Source organism: Trichoplax adhaerens, genomic scaffold, assembly GCF_000150275.1.
Source record: "Trichoplax adhaerens TRIADscaffold_4 genomic scaffold, whole genome shotgun sequence".
Taxonomy (NCBI): Eukaryota; Metazoa; Placozoa; class Uniplacotomia; order Trichoplacea; family Trichoplacidae; genus Trichoplax; species Trichoplax adhaerens.
Genome location: NW_002060946.1, coordinates 2,228,157 through 2,246,776, shown reverse-complemented (window position 1 = coordinate 2,246,776; position 18,620 = coordinate 2,228,157). Strand labels below are relative to the sequence as shown.

Sequence of the window (18,620 nt, the reverse complement as noted above, 5' to 3'; positions counted from 1 at the left end):
ATGCCACTAATGAGATAGATAGATTCTCGTTGCATAATCCAATTGTTGACTCAGTTGCCAATTCTCATTATGCTTTAAATTTTTATTTATTAACATCTTAAATATGTACTATAACAACTTGCGCTTACTAAAGACGCCGTAATACCGTTTGCGTAAGTTGCAATAATTAAAATAGACAAAGATTGACAGAGTAGTTAGAAAAAATATCAGTACTAAACACGCACAGGGATAAAGCTATTCTATATGGTACAGTATTTAAATAACATAAATGTGATGGAGGGTTTGAAGAGTCAGCGGCTGCGGACTGGCTGTCGCCGTTCACAGAATTACAGCATCAGATATTGATACAAATAATACTAAAAGTTAACAAAAGTGCTTTAACGAATATAAGAATGAACCATTGACTTCACCCATTTAATATAAGCTTAAATTCTTGTCAGAATGACAAATTCATTCTGAAGTGGTACCTCTGTTAGAGATTAAAATTTTAACTTAAGATAAATATCCGTAATCACTGTTGTCAAGTAATCTACAAATAGCCTTCTTTAAGAAACCATTACCTCAATACATTAACCACGTAACAGGTATCTATGTTACAGAAGTTATTTAAAAGTTGATATAAGTATCTGTACTACTACTGCATGCTAATAAAGAATCATTAAACCTTGATGGGGCTAAAACTAGCTTACCTATTATTTATATCGCGAAATTATTTGCATTATGCTGCTTAGTAAGCGATCAATATATTGAACTATTATAATAAAGATGAATCTTCTGCAGTATTAGCTCTACTACGCTGTCTATACATGTAACTATAACATTCATCATCAGACAGTGATCGTTGTAACTGCGGAACTCCAGGTGTATGATTAAACGCTGGTTTCGGTTTGTTTTGATCATCCCCACAATGAAATATTCCACTATCTGTAAGCAACGTCGTTGTTGAATTGATACTACTTGCTTGGCGTCTGAATGGACTATCGGGAGTGATATTTGTAGGTAAATCTGTACCTGTATCATTCTTTATTTTTAAGCCAAGTGTTGATCCACTTTCGTATAAAACATTAGTAAAATTGTCAATTTCTTCATAGATTGAATCCTGCTGCCGTTGCTTATTCTTTTGGTTGCCAGATAATAATGCCCCTTAATAGATAAAATTTTATATTCAAATGTTAAGTGAATATCAATATGTATATTAATTTAATTTATCCTGGATTAGCCTTTAATTAGTCTGATTGAAAAATTTACGATAGTTAATTGTGCAATCAAAGTTAGAAGAAACGAAATCACTCATACCTCGCTTTCTTATAATCTTAATAGAAAAAATTACAGCTACTATCATAAGAACGATTGCTGCTCCTCCTCCACCTAATATCGGTCCAAGCCATGTACGTACGGCCGGGATTGATTGCGGTGGTGCTGTAGGATTGATTTAGTTTAATATTTTAGTAAAATAGTTAATCAGGAGTACCGTGTTAAGAAATTGTAATTTAGCGTGTATTTCTAGACCTATAAAAGTACTATATGTCTAACAATTGTAGGCTGATAATAAAATGATGTCTAAAAAAGATAAGATATAAATTTTCTACAGTCATAACTACAGTAAACTTCACCTGAAAGAGATATTCTAATGAAAAAAAAGCAGCATTATTATTACAAGCTTAAATCGCCTTCGTTTAAAGTATAGAGCCATTATTATCATATGCGTTTAAGAATCCAATATGATTAATCTATTAAAGTTTTTATAACAAGTAAAGTAGATACATTAAAGTTTCGACATATATAAATTACCCTTTGTTTTTACTTGAACTATAGCGCTAAAACTTTTTCCATTCATATTCTTAGCTACCACCTGAATTAAGTAAATTGTATCATTCCGCAGATTTTTTAGCAAGTAGTGATGTTGATAAATTGCCGATGTTTCAAGGCAATCGTAGCAAGTCATATTCTCGTCAACTTGCTCTTTATAACGTATAAAATAAAAAGTGGATGGATCAATTGTTCTCTTTAGCGATATCCAGGAAATATTTATATAATTCCAACCTCCCTCAACTGCTGTAACATGAGGTATAGGTGGAAAGATTGAATACTTAGTAGTTGCCAGTGACGTAGCTGGCGCGGTACTTCCAAGGGTCGGTTGACTTTGAGTGATTATACTCGTAGTTTCCGATATTTTTGTTGTTGATACTGTAGGCTCTATTATTTCATTCGTGAGCATAAACAAGAACATTTTTTCAATTTTAGAGTTATAGTAGGCGAGCGTTCTCCGTTTTTACGTTGAAATATATCGTTAACAATTTGCGGTAATAAATATTACTAACAATTCGTACATTTATAAATTTTTCATACCTAAAGTCCGCCTGCTTATCCACTGGCTGTAGCATGTTCCAATTTCGTTTGATGCTGCTACTCGGAAACAAAAATTGGTGTTTGAGGGTAACTGATTAATAGTAAAGGATGACCAATTTTCAGACTTAATAAATTGACACAATGTACAATTAAAGGATTCCTGACACTGTCCTTCGATATACTGAATAAAAAATTCTATATCTTCTATAGGATAGCCACCAGAGAATAGTAATTGCCAAAATATAGCTATCGAATTAGTTGTTACTATGATTCTACTAATATTCAAGAGATTTGGAGCTAGACCTAAACAAGAAATGGAAATGTTTAATACACGTATTGCTCTTTTAGTACTGTACGAACGCAATAGTAATGAGTAAAAATATATTTTTTAAATTTAATACTTGACATATGTTCTAGAGACATTGCTGACTATCAAACTCACTTACCTCTAGTCTTAAAATACTCCCATGGACTACTACTACTGCCAACTACATTGTTCGCCACAACTCTAAAACTATAATAAGTATGCGGTATAAACGATGTTAACATGGCCATACTCCCGGACGTTCTCAAACTTCGATTACACTTTTCACATGGACTTGGGATGCCACCGTCCATTACACTTGGACCAAATATGACATAGTATACTACTAATGATAAGTCGTAGCCACCGTTATACCGAATGGGATCCCAATCGACTAGAATTGTCGTGATGTTGCTATTTACGATACTAGTTATTTTCGGCTTATCAGGTAATCCTACAAAGATTTACATACATGAGACTAATTATAATTTAATTAAAATCATGGACTCTCATGATCGTAACTATTAGTTAACAAGATTTTCAGAAGTATTGTTCACACATGTGACATCGTCAATGTTAAATGATACGGTATAATTACAAAAGCCGTATAAGTGTTTATACAGTCTTATTATATTTTCATATTTTTCTTATGTTGAAAACTTCCTTTTACAATGCAAACTAATAAATTTATTGCGTCTATCCACAGATTCCATTGCGATAATTTGACAGCAAATTTATAATTAACTTTTTTAATAAGACTAGGGTGAAATTGAGAGTGATTAAGTAACAGCTATAGAAAATGTAGACATAACCCTAAGCCTAACATTGACAATCTCATGACCTACCTTTAGTCTTGATTTTCATCCAGTTCCCGTAACTTTTGCCGGTTGGATTATGCGAGATAATCCTCACCCAGTAATTTGAATTACTATTTAAATTCTTAATTGCAGCAGTCGTTACCGTAATATTTCTAGACCGCATGCATTGCAAGCAATCATCATCGTGTAACTCCCTATTCGTATATTGAGCATAATAGACTAAAAGACTTCTATCATAACCACCATTATAATCAATGGAAGTCCAGGTAATTGCAGCTGTCGAACTGTTGGTAGTTGCAGCGATAATATGTGGCTTATCAGGAGGACCTTTCAATTTAATGAAAACATTTAGAATGACGAGTTACTATCTTTAGTAAATGCTTCTCAAAACTCATAAAATTTAATGACTAAATGCTTTAATGAATTAATAAATATAATGTCGATATTAAGCGGAGAAAAAACTTCAAACAATATCTGCTATTATCACAAAATTGTAATAATCAAATTTGATAATTCTCTTGCATACCATAGAGATTCAATAAAGGTACACTACACTATAGACATTTAAGCTAATGTATGAATCTAACTATTTACTAATATCATACTAATTTCAGAAGAAGGGAAATTACTGTAGATATACCTGTAGTTTTAAATTGTTTCCAGTCTGTAATATTGGTTTCCTGAAGGCTGTAAACCTTAATTCGCCACTTATAAATCGTATTTATCGATAAATTAACCAGCTGATACTGAGTGATAGTGAGATTCACTACTTTGTGACAGTGTAAACAAATTAAGCCAGAGACAGGAATATTAGATTGTACATATTCTATCGTAAAAGTGTGAGGGTGACGGTTTGTTGGATTTTCTACAGTCCACTTTATAGTGGCTGTTTCAGATGTAACCTTGATCACATTGAATTCTATGCCAGAGTGTATGGAATCTAAAGTAATTCCCCAAAAATAACAATTCGTAAGTTTATACGTATCGAATTCTGTTACATACGTGTATAATGTATATATATATATATATATATATATATATTAAGAATGTAAGTTGCTTTACTTTTTGTCGCTATATCTTTCCATGCTGATTTAGTACTTCCAGCGGTATTTTGAGCAATAACTCTAGCTTTATAAATAGTATTAGATATTAAATTCGGAATGACGACTGAAGTTGCTGAAGTAGTATTTACACGATGACAATATCTACAATCTTGAGTCTTAAAGTCTTTTGTGACATATTGAACGTAAAGAACTAATTCATTTATGCTATATAATCCGTTATCAGTGATTTCTCTCCAAGTCAAAAAAATTGAGTAAGGAGTAGAGGAAGAAGAAGTGATTGAAGTTAAGCCAGGAGGATAACCTAATGATTAATAAGAAAATCAACGTAACTTCATGTTTGATTAACTTCGCCTGAAATCTATTAAGTAACACAAAATAATTGCATTCTAGAAATAGGGATTCGATCATAGTAACACAGTACCTAATGTCCATGCTTGATGCCAACGGCTATAACTTCTACCGACTACGTTTTCAGCTAGAACGCGAATCCAATATAACGTTAAATGATTCAAACCACCTACAGTAACATTGATATTCCTAACTGGCTGAGTTAGTAGGCATAATTGACAATGACTACTGTTGCTCTGTTGCTCCTTGGTGCTGTATTGCACGTAAAAAATTACATTTTCAACAGGATAACCACCGTTATAAGATAATTTATTCCATTGAATAATCAAAGACGAATCGATAGCTGTAGTACTGACAATTGTGGGTCTTTCTGGAAGGCCTATAATATTACAGCACAAATTATAAACAAGACTAACTGTTATTATGCACTGCTGAAAGCATCTCATCAACCCATAATAAAATCACTCTAATATTTATATAAATTAGCTATGTTAGCGCATTATTCACATACCATTTCATACAAACACACCTGTAGTAGAAACTTTCATCCACTTGCTAACACTTGTCCCTGCGGGATTAACAGCCACAACCCTAATATTATACCGGGTGTTTTGTGACAGACCAGCGATTTGAATATGATTTGCTTGCGTGATTGAAGTATTATGACATGCATGACAGGTTGAATTTTCACGTAACTCCTCTCCCGCCAGATACTGCAAATAATACGATAGTTGTTTCATGTCATACCCTCCATTGTAGTCTTGTAACTTCCATCTAACTGTTATTGAGGACGATGTTGCCTCTGTATTAATAATTTGTGGCATTTGTGGTTGTTGACCTGCGAAAATGATTTAAAGAGGTATAACAATTCTTCATTAATTCAAAACAGCGAGCAATTATTATGATCAACTGCAGTATGATCTAGTATACTTTTCGCGTACCTAAAGTAACAAATCGAAACCAAGTAGAAGATTTACTGCCAAGATTATTGGAAGCAACAACAGAAATATCGTAAGCAGTGTAAGATTCTAATCCTGTTAGTACTATAAATGTACGCCAAGTTGGAGAAGTAAGGCGACAAAAGCTACAGTTAATGTCACGCATACGATGAATGGAATATTTGACACGGTAAGCAACATCAGTTGAGTTCTGATCATTGTAGCTTTTAGCAGCAGTCCAACTAATTAAAACCGAAGTTGAGGTAATATTTCCAATTAATATGTCTGATGGAGCGGAAGGAACACCTATTAACGTTCAGTAGAAAATTAGTCAATGTTATTAGCCATTGGAACAATCAATAAGTAATAAAGAATCTGTTAGTCCAAAACATATATCTATCCGATTTGAAATGAGAAGAACACCTCGACGTCATTACATATCATATAATGATAGAAATGACAGTATTGATTTATTAACAATCAGTATTAAACCATTACGTGCATGCAAGTATAATGCTAACAATGGTGTCGTGATAAGCAAAATATGAACAAAATATATTTCATAAACGCATACACAGAATCATAAATAGAAATTATAATGCATAACGTACGATGTGTAATGCCTCATTATAAGAAAAAATATCGTATTGAGCGTCATGATTTAAAAGCAATAAGTAACAGTCATAGGGTACATAACAAAGCAATGCAAGTTTATGAACAACCTAATAATTACGAATGCGTGGCTAAAAACATTCGTATAACAATTTTTGATACCTCTTGTCCACACTGATGTCCAGTTACTAGCTGAAACGCCTGCTGGACTATTTGCTATGACGCGTATTCGATATTCTCTTGAGCTCCCTAAACCGCGTAAAGTCACAGTGGTATTTCTATTTGTAGGGATAGTCGTACAACTTTGGCACCCATCACTGCCTGTACCAGCAACACCGTATTCAACAAAGTAAGTGATTTGTGAATGATCGTAACCTCCGGTATACGCTGGATGATCCCATGTAATTATAACCCCCGAGGGTAAAACAGTAATTCTAATGCCAGTAACTGAACTTGGTTTACCTGTAAACAGAAGTACATAAGAATTTATCAATGCATAATATTAGATTCAAAATTAGATCTGTAAAGCACATATACATCGTTATACGATTATACAATTTCAAAGATAACCTTTCGTTGTGAATCTTTCCCAATGACTGGCATTTTGCCCTGCTTCATTAGCTGCAACAACTTGAATGTAATAAACTGTACCAACCAATAAACCAGTTAATTGAATCGAAGATTCTGTACCATAAGTCCTCTTATAGCAGTTCGTACAATCAGTATTAGGCACTTGTCCGTTATTGATGAGATATCTGGCATAAAACGTAATGCTTCCTAAACTATAACCACCGTAATATTTGATTCTTTTATATGTGATCGTGGCTCTTTGCGCATCGGCTACAATTGTAATACCTGTTGGAGCATCAGGAGGGTATCCTGTAACCAAATTTTACAAAAGCAAGCTGTTAGTAGCGAAAAGGCATAATTTAGCAAGTATTTAGTACTTTATGTTTGAATACTTTTTCTATTAGAAAAATAAACGACATCAGCTTGATAAACTCATAGGAGAGTTCATGAATTACCAACGATTTACACATTTAACTCATGTAATACAACGTTTAGACATACTAATAAATTAAATTACTGATACTATACAAATAATAGCCTGATGTTAGAGTTCCTGTCAAGAAATTGCTAAAAGGATAGAATCCAGACACTTTTCTGAATAAACTTGCAAAGCATTTAACGACTAAAGCCAAAATAGATAGATAATCTTAATACTAATACTGTTGTATTAAATAACGACAATTCCTATTGATTACATTGCTTTAAGCTTTGGCTATTGCAATGAGATACGACTATTATTTGAAAGTAGTAATATTTAGCTATCCGCATACCTGTTACACGAGTAGAAGAAATAGCGTGAAAATCTGTAAAGATATTATATGTGATCTAGATTAAAGAACTGACCTAAAGTTGTCGTACTTTGCCACGACGATTTTGAGTCTCCTGTTGGATTAATTGCATGTAACCGAACATAATACTCTGTCAATACTGTCAATCTATATACTACTACAAAAGTTGTAGTAACATTGTTTGTCCTTTTACAAGCATCGCAATTAGATTGGCTATTACTGAAAGGACTGGATTTGTTGATGTATTCAATAAAATATATGAGACTGGAAGAACTGTAACCGCCATTATCAACGACTGGAAACCATGTGATATTTAGTGATGTAGAATTACGTAAGACTTGATCAATTTTTACGTTACGCGGATATCCTAAAGATAAAACCCAATCAAACATGAATCAAACCATGATGATACCGTAGTATTCGATACAAATATGTACAGGGAGTGAAAGTTTAGATAAGAATATTTATAGAGCATAAGGACTTATTACATAAAAATTTACAATGACAATGTTCTAATACTACGTCAACTTTATATACACAAAAGCTAGATAAAGTAATTAGCAGGTTATACCGTAAGTATAATGTTAGCGTGATAAAACGTCTCAAGGATTCTATAACAGGAATCTGAATTTTGTTAAACCGTTACTTTTTTAAATAAATCAGTTGTTTTACGAAGTACTTCTATACACTATGTACCAGGGACCACCTGATAAAGGAGATTTCTCATTTTTTAGTTGCCCATTCTTGTACTTAAAAATATCAAGCCCATAACGCAAGACTACTTACACACCTTTTGTAGACATTCTTCTCCAACTGCTATAACTTTCTCCTCCTGGATTAGTTGCCTTAATTCTTATTACATAGGGACTTCCAATCGTTAGTTTATTTAATAGAAAGTAAACGTTATTAACTGATGGCGAAACTGTACATCTTGGACAAATACGTTCTTGATAGCCATCAGCCTGCAAGTATTCTACATTGTATGATAAGTTCGACATGGTATAACCACCATTTGAGGGAGATGGTAACCAACGAACAATTATAGTCGTGGAGGTACTAATTAAACTAGAAATAATTGGAAGACCAGGGACACCTGTAAAATAAATTAAATTAAATAGATTCTTTAAAATGTGAAATTCAGAGAGAACACCATAGTGAAATTGGAACTCTTCCGCTATTTACTTAAAAACTGCTTGCGCAGCAAACTTGTGATACATTGTACTGGTAATTATGTCACGAAATATAAGCAATAAAGTACAAAGCTTAACTAGCCATACCATAAGTGGTTTCGTTGATCCATATAGAAGAACGCTTAGCAATAGGATTTTTTACGGTAATACGCAATCTATAGCCAGTATTTGATTGCAATTTGTCAATTCGATATTGATAATGATGAAGAAGTATCTTAGTCAAACCCTTTTCTCGATTTTCAAAATAATCTGACCATTTTTGATATTCAAGGAAACTCTGAACCTCCGAAATATCATAACCCCCAGTTGATGTAATGTTCCATTCAATATCGATAGCATTCATTGTTGTAACTATTCTATTAATGATCGGAGGGTGTGGAGGATAACCTATAGTTTTTACTCTCCTCCACGAACTGCTATTCTTACCAATTCCATTAAAAGCGATAACGCTAACACTATAATAGGTTACGGGCAGTAGGTGAGAAATGGTGGCCTCGTTAATTTCATAAGAGATGTTGCTAGATGAAGATCTAGTGCCGAAAACGGGGCTGCCGAAGCTGCTAACTTGATAATAGTCTAATCGAAAGTATAGTTTAACTAAAGGGTAGCCACCGTTTGATTGGAATTTATCCCATGTTATCGCTATTTGTGTAGCATTGATGGCAATATTTCGTACCTGAGGCTTATCAGGTGGCGCTAAACATATTGTCGAAAACAGCAAACAAATAGTTTGTAAATATATGCTGACATAGAAGTTTTGCTCAAGATAATTACCAAAGTAGCATTGACAACAAAATATTAAAAGCCATATAATTTAAATGACTAACGTACAATATTCACAGTGACCTCCAGTATATCTTGGTAGACAGTTGCACCTATAGGTATTTATTCCTAAACGCTGGCATGTACCACCATTTTTACAACGATTAGGGTTACTACATGGATTTAAGTCTAAACATACAGTAATTAAATGATAAAATTAGAATAAAATACGGGCGATAAGCTATTCGGCTAATTCAAAATCGCATAATGTTAATAAAATTTTAATACAATCGTTAATAAGTAAAGAAAACAAATTGATAAAGGTAACCAATTAAGAGATCCCATGTCGAAATACGAGTACTTATTGAGTTAATTGCGATAAAGGATTTAAATGTTATTTTACGTAACAAAATCAATTTTATAAGCATTATAAGCTGTAATTATTATATCGCAAATTTAATAACGCGAAGCCAAAGCTTCTAAATCCGTACCTTTATCACAATTTGGACCACCCCAACCATCATGGCAGAGACAATCGTTTCCATTGAGACAATAACCATGTAATTCTAATTCAAGCAGACATTTTTATTTTACACATAGAAAACAAAGACAGGCTTCAAGAATTTAATCAAAGTTAGGATGAACAAGTACAGTATATACCATGCCGTCGTTATTGACATGTCTTACGATATTAAGAGTAAATAGGGTATAAAGGTGGCGATACTAGTTAGTTCATACCTGAACAGTGTGGCGATTTAATACAAGTATCACAGCTTGTACCAGTCCATCCAGAGTCACATCTATTTCGAGTTGAAAACAAATATCAGCATAAGTTATGCTTCAGTTAAGCTATGGAGTGCTAATCATTACCGAACGTAACAGAGAGAAAAAGTATACTTACGATCATATGAGAGAGAGCGTAACTAAATTTGTAGCAGTTTACAAATTGCTATAACTACTTTATCACACATCAATTTCAACTTACAAACATTTATCTGGCGAGGCACACCGTCCATGTTCAGCATTACATCCACCGGAACATATCGCTTGAAAATAGCAACAATGATTACCGTTAAAGAGCATCATATAACATATGCAAATTATTAATTCGATAAACTAGAGTTTTAGCTGTAATACATCCAATTCGTTGAAAAGACTCAAACCACTATAGGCTCTAATAGTATTTTTATGGACAACATCATTCATAAACTTTATAATATAACTCAACGCCAGCAACTATTTACGCACCTATATTGCAGTACGATCCCTGCCAACCAGTGCTGCAGGTACAATCATTTCCAAGGCGGCAATAGCCATGTACTAAAAAACAACATGCAATTGAAGTTCATTAAAATAAATTAATTCTTACTACTACAAATTACACATCCACGTCAATGTGTCCAATAAAAGCACTAATGTAGATGAAAGATTACATAATCTCTAAGAAGCCTGCATTAAATATTCATTGAAAAAAATAAAAATGATCTTAGCTATATGATTTACCACAGCCTGATAACTTTATACAAGAATCACATGTTGATCCAGTCCAGCCAGGATTGCAACTATTCATATTTTATGATGAGAACGGCTTAATGATATTTATTCATACAATATATGTACAGCAACAAAAGTGAAACTGAGCAAAAGTACAATTCTATTAGATCTTATCCTTTACAAAGAAAATAGTCAACAAGAATACCAATTTGATAGTGCTATAGGCTTTAAAACTTACCTGCAGGTAAATGGACTATTGTTACATGAACCACGCGTAACGCTACAGCCTGAGCGGCAGATAGCTTTATAAAGATTTGAAATAATTACATACAAATATTTCAGTTTTAACATTAGGACAAGTACATATTGGTAGTATTTGACTGAGTTTATTCAAAAATTTTGTTGCACTATTTTATAAAGATTAAAAATAATTACGTACAAATATTTCAATCTTAACATTAGGACAAGTAACATTGGTAGTATTTAACTAAGTTTATTCAAAAGTTTTATTGGACTATTTTAAAATGAAGTTTTGCTACTGTCAAATTATAGTACTGCTAAGATAATTTTAATACTATACGGTCGATGTACCTCTATCGCATTTGGGGCCTTCCCAGCCAGTCCCACATTCTATCTTAAAGTTGACTGTTAATTTGGATGGATTGACTTTAGTTCGTGTACCAGTAATAACTAGATTATTTAATGAGGTTCCGGATAGTGCGTCGCTATAGTAGCGTAAAAAATCCACAATTTCAAATTTCGAATTGAATTCGTTGTCTTTGACGATGATAGATAATTGTATCGATTCGGATGCCTTTGGAATAAGATAGTAAATTCATTTAAGATATAAAATCATTACACTGTTGCTGTCTTAAATATAATGAATGATTCGAATAAATTATGTGATGGTAATCAATCCGAGCATGCTATAAATTAGTGTTCTTTATAATTGTTTATCGTTAGCAGACCAGGAGCTACACGTACTGTAGTATGCTATCGTTATAATATTTGAACTAATAATAAACCACTACTACCATACATTTGGTAATGTAGTAAAATACTGCACTGCACGGTTAAAAAGTAATTTGTAATAGCGGTATACCTGTCTTGACGAGAAGTACTGTATCATCAACTACCAAATTTTAAGCAATACCCAATCAATGATGATGGTACTAACTTGGTAATAAGGCTAAAATTTTATAGCAATGTAACAGATTATTAACAAAAACAAATGACACTTTTGTGTATCGGTTATGCATAATTACAGTACTTGAAATCAAATATCCTGATATTTTCATAGCCTACCGGTAATGCCGTAAGAATAGGAACCCTAATTGGATTTCCAACATTGGATGCCAGCGCTGTTCCTGATGAGAACTGAATGTATTGGCCATTTTCAAAGGTATTGGTTACGAGGGAGTAATAACTATTATTTCGACCAGATGTGCCAATTGCTATCTCAAAAACGTAATCGCACGCGGAAAATACATCGCATTTCCTTCCATCATAAAGTCTTTCATTAGGATTATAATATTGGACCAGTTCTAACATCAGTCTGGCACGAGTAGAATATTGGCAATTTACCTGAAAGATCAAAGCGAATAGTAAAGTATATGTATGGCTTACTTTAGTCAGTAACTAATCATCGTCTACTAATATATATGTTGTAAATGTTCTTAAATTAATTCACAAGTAACTCGTATGTATCACCTTATCGCTTAAAATTATAACTATAACGCATTCATAGTAATTTTACGTGCATGATTTGATTGATGACCAAGAGCAACGTTGAAAATTTAGTAATTATCGTAGTTAGCAGAATAGTTACCGTACTATGTGCATAAAAAAACTTAATATAGTTGGAAAGGTAGGATACATCCTTTTATTTCAACTACAGTACTTGATTTTGATTTCTAATACCGTCTCACGCGGTTTGGCACATAATTATATAAAGAATACCTCAAGATTTTTCCGGATAATTCATGCTTACAGTACACATTGAGATTAAGATTATTAATATTGCTGCAATACTACCAGCTGTCAGCCACTACACGACTTCTATCTAAACTTCTCAATTACCTTCAATTTTCCAAATATAAACCTTGATTAAAATTTTAAAATGTTGTAGCATCTATCCCTTCACTAATGAAGATGGTTTAAGGCCAACGAACATATTAAATATTTATCATCATTATGCGATAATTAAAGGATTCTCAAGCTGAAGCTCATAGCCTTGTATTAATGAGAATGCTTTCTACGATAAATGTCAAGTTGGTAAATTCGAAACCAGAATTATTTTTACTTTTGTACCAAATGTTAAGACAGGCAGTCTGACTTCCGATTTTTCCACGTATTGTACAAGTAAGATCGAATTGCGTACTTGGCAACAACGTATAGTTTGCATTTTTTACTTTCTCAAGTTGGCAACATCATCCAGTTTTCTAGCTTAATTTACGTCGTTCATTTCAACCAAGTAAAGCATTTATGGGGATGGTACACTTAAGACTAAATTCCATGCAAGCCGCTACCATAGATATCAGAAAGTTGACATGCGACGGATACAGTACCGTGACTTACTAAATCATCACTGGAGTGGAAATAGAAAATTACAGTAGAGTATAAAAAATAAGCACTGGCTTGAAAACTATTCCTCTTGCCTTTCGAAAACATTGTCAGTTCTCGATGCGATTAGTACATGGTTTCAACCATGAACATAGTTTAATTTCGTATTTTTTGTGTTCAGCGATAAAAGATCGTTCTGATGGTTGCAATCCTATTTAAAAGGAACTTACTAATCCACTTGTGACAAAAGGATAGAACACCATCGCAACTGACTTCAAATTACGAAATAGTGTCTATGCTCGTTCTTGTCATGATCATTGTATGCGTCAACAGCTAGTTCCTTCATAGGAGTATGATTAATTGATGGATTAATAATAATAATAATATGTAATTTATCTTATCATGAGTTGCAATCGTTTTCATGCCTAGGACAACCATCCATGGAATGATAGCATTCCTTATTTGTAAACTGCCATTACTCATAATGTCCAATGAATTAATTCATTAATTACCCGTAATTAGAATGACTAGTAAGGTATTATCATTCATGGATTTCCTTGGAAATATTTTTCTTCCATAATTTGCCGTTGTTGGCCAATAAAATGCTGGGTAAGTGTTAATTAATTCATTCCATATTGATGTTGTTGCATTAGTATTGTCACCAATTTTTCATTTCATTTAATGTAGTAACAACATGCGGTGGTCAATCAATCAAAGCCACTCAACTTAAGCTTATAAAATGACTCAATTGTCGAAAGCTTGAAACAGTAATGATAGGAAAATTAAAAATAAGGAGAGCGATTATAATCATTTTAATTTCCTCCTCAATCAACATTTATATCCATCTATCGCAGTCATAGCACAGTACCATTCTGTCTATAGAAAGTTTCAACCTGTGTAATAATGACCATTTTCACTGACGTCAACAACGACGTCCATTTGGAAAGGTATCAACGGACAAACATATATCGTCATCTACTGAGTAGGTGCTTGGATGCAACGACTATTTTGGGGAGGAAAAAATCGTGCAAAATGTTACGAAAGGCACAATTCATCTTTCTCATGATTGTTGAAATTTCGTAATATTTTTCTCTCTCATTTTTTCCCCCCTCAAAGGTATTGGTATACGTAGCATGAAGAATATATTGAGATACTCTGTATCCACTTCCACTACAATATACAGTACATTCAAGTTGTACAACTTTTCCAGTAATGGATTTATATTAGCGTTATTGAGCAGTGAAAACTTACTTGATTTATAGATAGATGACCGGCGATTAACATCAGTAAGACCAAGTTCCAAAGTTTACCTACCATTGTTGATCCAAGTTTGATATGAATATCGGTCAATGGCAAGCTAGTAGCTCATTTAATACTACTATTAAGTTTGTCCAACAAGTAAAAGCTGATTTTAAACGACACAACTGCTGCAATAGCCAAGAAAATTGGGAAATATTGGAAAGAGTCAATGGGCAAGAAAAGATTTTCAATGGCGTCAGCAACAAGAGCGACAGGACACCGACGGACGCGTCTTCAACTGACGTGCTTGATGGTTACGTTCGCAGCCTACAGTCGTCCAAGTGGTACTACAGATGACTAAAAACACACCCTCACTGGACTGACAACATTGCACAGTCAACAGTCTCTCTATGACGCTCAACTCACGACGGGAAAGCAACCACGACCGCATGTCCGCAGCCATGATCACGTGATGGTGCGGTGGAAGTACGCGATGGCTTCATTTATTTTTGTTGGCTACGGGCAAAAAAAATGAAACATAATTTATTCATTTTACCCATATTTTCAAGTATTCACAGTGATTTAGTGACAATATAAACCCAAGATCTGTGCAGATCAAATAGAAATGGACTGTAATAGGAACAGAGAGAGAAAGGCTCCTTCCAAAGTCCTTCGTTTACCTTCAGTTTATTGTGTCAAAATGACTGATACGCAATTTCATTGGATCCATAGCACAGTTTATTTATAATAGGTGATATAATTTACAGACAAAGTACAGCCTTAAACTACTCCTAATTTGTTCACTAGACCATAGTATACTTGTTAATGACTGATTCACAGATAGTGCCATTTGAAATTAATCCTGATTCACTCAACGAAAGCACAATTATCATCTGATTAATTCACATACAAAGTGCAACCTTAAACTGTACTATTGCTAATTATTCACTGGATGGAAAACTGGAATACTGGACTAATCAAAAGAGAGAGTCAAGTTAAATGCAAACTTCGTAAAATGCGGCTCTAGTTCACTCGAGATACAGTATCTTTTAACCTGCCTTATTCATATCGTAGCTAATCTATGTAATACCATAACATTAAACATTGCATCGTCAACAGCGCTGGTAATCATTGAATGATGCAAGAACAAACGACGGATACCTAAGAAATGGGTGTTTTACGCTCGTAGGCATTATGCCTTGGATACTTGGCGTCATTAATCAAAGTATCTAACGTCTCTTTTTGAAATCCAACCAATTCATTACTGCTGTAATAATAATTCATTTGTAAAGCTAAATCCAGTCACTGCTGATGAGCTGTTGCACTGTGAATACGCATATTTAATAACATTGATTCTGAAATTCTAACAATGACAATCAACAGTGTGTACGAAAATCGAAACAGAATAGACGATGTGAGGCAGCTATATCTATTAGCCCGCTTTAATAATAATATAATTACTGTATAATCCTAGAATAGAGACATACTATTAACATAACGCAATGTATCGTGGCCAGTTTAGTAGAAATATGATTAAAATATAGGGTTATACCTTTGATAAGCTTTAGACGAGTAACTACTGAAATCATTTCAGCAATACTCCTCCACCGTAACTGCTACGATCATGGTGGTAAAATTAGGAAAACTGGCAGTTTTACCAAGGAGTCTTACTACTTTGCCCGCTTATTTACCTCCGAGCTATTGTCAATAATAGCAGACAAATATCGAAAGAGTGGATTGTAATTATAGGCGTACTTGAGTTATACTAGCCATACAGGCTTATAAATCCCCTTTATTTTATTATTAGTAAATTGCTGAACAATTATCAAACAGTTGATAGCACACACTCTGTAAAAACACTACTATTCTTGTTTACGATTTTTTAAGGACAATTTTATAGCTTTTTTGATTGTCAACAATAAATTGGCGCACAGTTAAATATAATTTGGATGTTCTCCAAGCAAGATCGATGAATCATTTGAAAATATTTGAATGATGAGTTGTATAAGATTTTAATACCCGCCACAATATAACGTACATAAGCATTTCAGCTATTCTTTATTATCATTCAACAATAAATAAGCATGTTGTTAAAATTATGCGATGAATCATCAGTTATTAATGAATTGATTTAGTTTAAATAATTAATCGATCAAAAAGACGGCTTGCTTTTACGTCTATTTTAGTTTATCGAAGATGACATCGGTGTACAATAATCATCATTTATCATTCATCAATTTTATCAACAATTAGCACAGTAATTACTACGCGTAAATAATTCGACTTTAAATAGTTCTTTCTGAATGCCGAATCTATTGCTATTATCAAGTCATTATTAATATCAGGAATGCCGTATTTGGCGCTCATATACTGCAGATGGATGACGTCGTATTTTGGATCAAATTCAGTAAAACTAACTGATAAGTATATAATTTGTACCAATATCTGCCTAGAAAACAAAAATATTTCTCTGTATTTTACATAAGAATTGAATAAATTAAAAATAAATAAAGTGTAAACTTATAGATAATAAATAACCCGCTATAGGAATGATGGGATACATGTAGAGCAAAAAGACATTGCTATGCGTACATACATATCTACTTGAATTACTAAATTCACCAGAATTTATACATGGAAGCCTACACTTTGGTATATCTACAGTATAGCAATTTTATTGTGTCATTTAATCATTCAATCCCCTTGCTATTATACTGTATCAAGGACTTTAAGAAATAAATTAGCAATGGTATTCATCATGGTATTCATATTATCCTATATCTGTACTGTGCTTCGTTATAACTCACCAGAACTCCAAGGTTCTAATCATTCATAACTACCTAAACGCACTTCTAAAGATCCACAGAGTTACTACAGTATCATCAACTGTGTTTACTATAAGTTAAACTCTAATCCATAGTATACAGTACCAGTGATGGAATCCGTCAAGCAGAGTGCTAGAATCTCGATCAACCGTATAATATACTCCAGTACTTTCCTATAATTTTCTTAACGGTTATTTATACTACCGATTTCCACATTACTGCACCATTCCGGAAATGCATACTGGCAGAACTACCCCGTATGTTTGTCGATCTGTAGCTGAATAATTTAAATGAACAATAATCTGTCAGGGTTGTGATTAAAATGACGAGTATGTGAATTTATTTCACACAATAGCACGTTAGAATATGAATTATACTATCATGTTCAGATATTGAAGATCTACCGTAATAAACATTTAAATTTTGAAATAATATGTTACGTTAATAATTCAAGGAATAGATATTCAAATACCATTACATTTTTATATCTTCTTTGTCGAATAATATTTGTATTTAATCATAGAAAATGACAAATTATTACTGTAATCAATAAATATGGCAGTATCCGCATATAATTTATATCTTATAAAAGTATTTCATACCTTGCTTTCTACCGAACTGTAGAAATATAAAGATTATCACTATCTGTACAAGACTTCTTTCAATTACTCCCCCAATAGCTCCAATAAGACCGTCCGAAATTCGTTATGGTGGAGTAACTCGTGACGAAGTAACTTGTGGATGAGTAGTAACTCGC

At 33.3% G+C, this 18,620-nt stretch overlaps 1 protein-coding gene across 1 annotated transcript; it reads right to left on the bottom strand.

The window, feature by feature from the left end:
* Positions 1-754: 754 nt before the first annotated feature.
* TRIADDRAFT_55384 (uncharacterized protein) lies at positions 755-15,501 on the bottom strand (the record flags this gene model as incomplete). The annotated part of the gene is made up of 27 exons (XM_002111368.1): positions 755-1,143; positions 1,297-1,419; positions 2,044-2,196; positions 2,350-2,652; positions 2,796-3,107; positions 3,499-3,798; positions 4,534-4,836; positions 4,957-5,262; positions 5,413-5,474; positions 5,631-5,721; positions 5,825-6,127; positions 6,596-6,895; positions 7,004-7,312; positions 7,774-7,806; positions 8,582-8,884; positions 9,069-9,677; positions 9,813-9,932; positions 10,235-10,309; positions 10,482-10,543; positions 10,729-10,789; positions 10,992-11,063; positions 11,247-11,305; positions 11,476-11,539; positions 11,829-12,051; positions 12,543-12,821; positions 15,051-15,109; positions 15,408-15,501. The coding sequence occupies 27 exons, from the start codon at positions 15,499-15,501 to the stop codon at positions 755-757; spliced, it is 5,367 nt and encodes a 1,788-aa protein (XP_002111404.1).
* Positions 15,502-18,620: the final 3,119 nt, after the last annotated feature.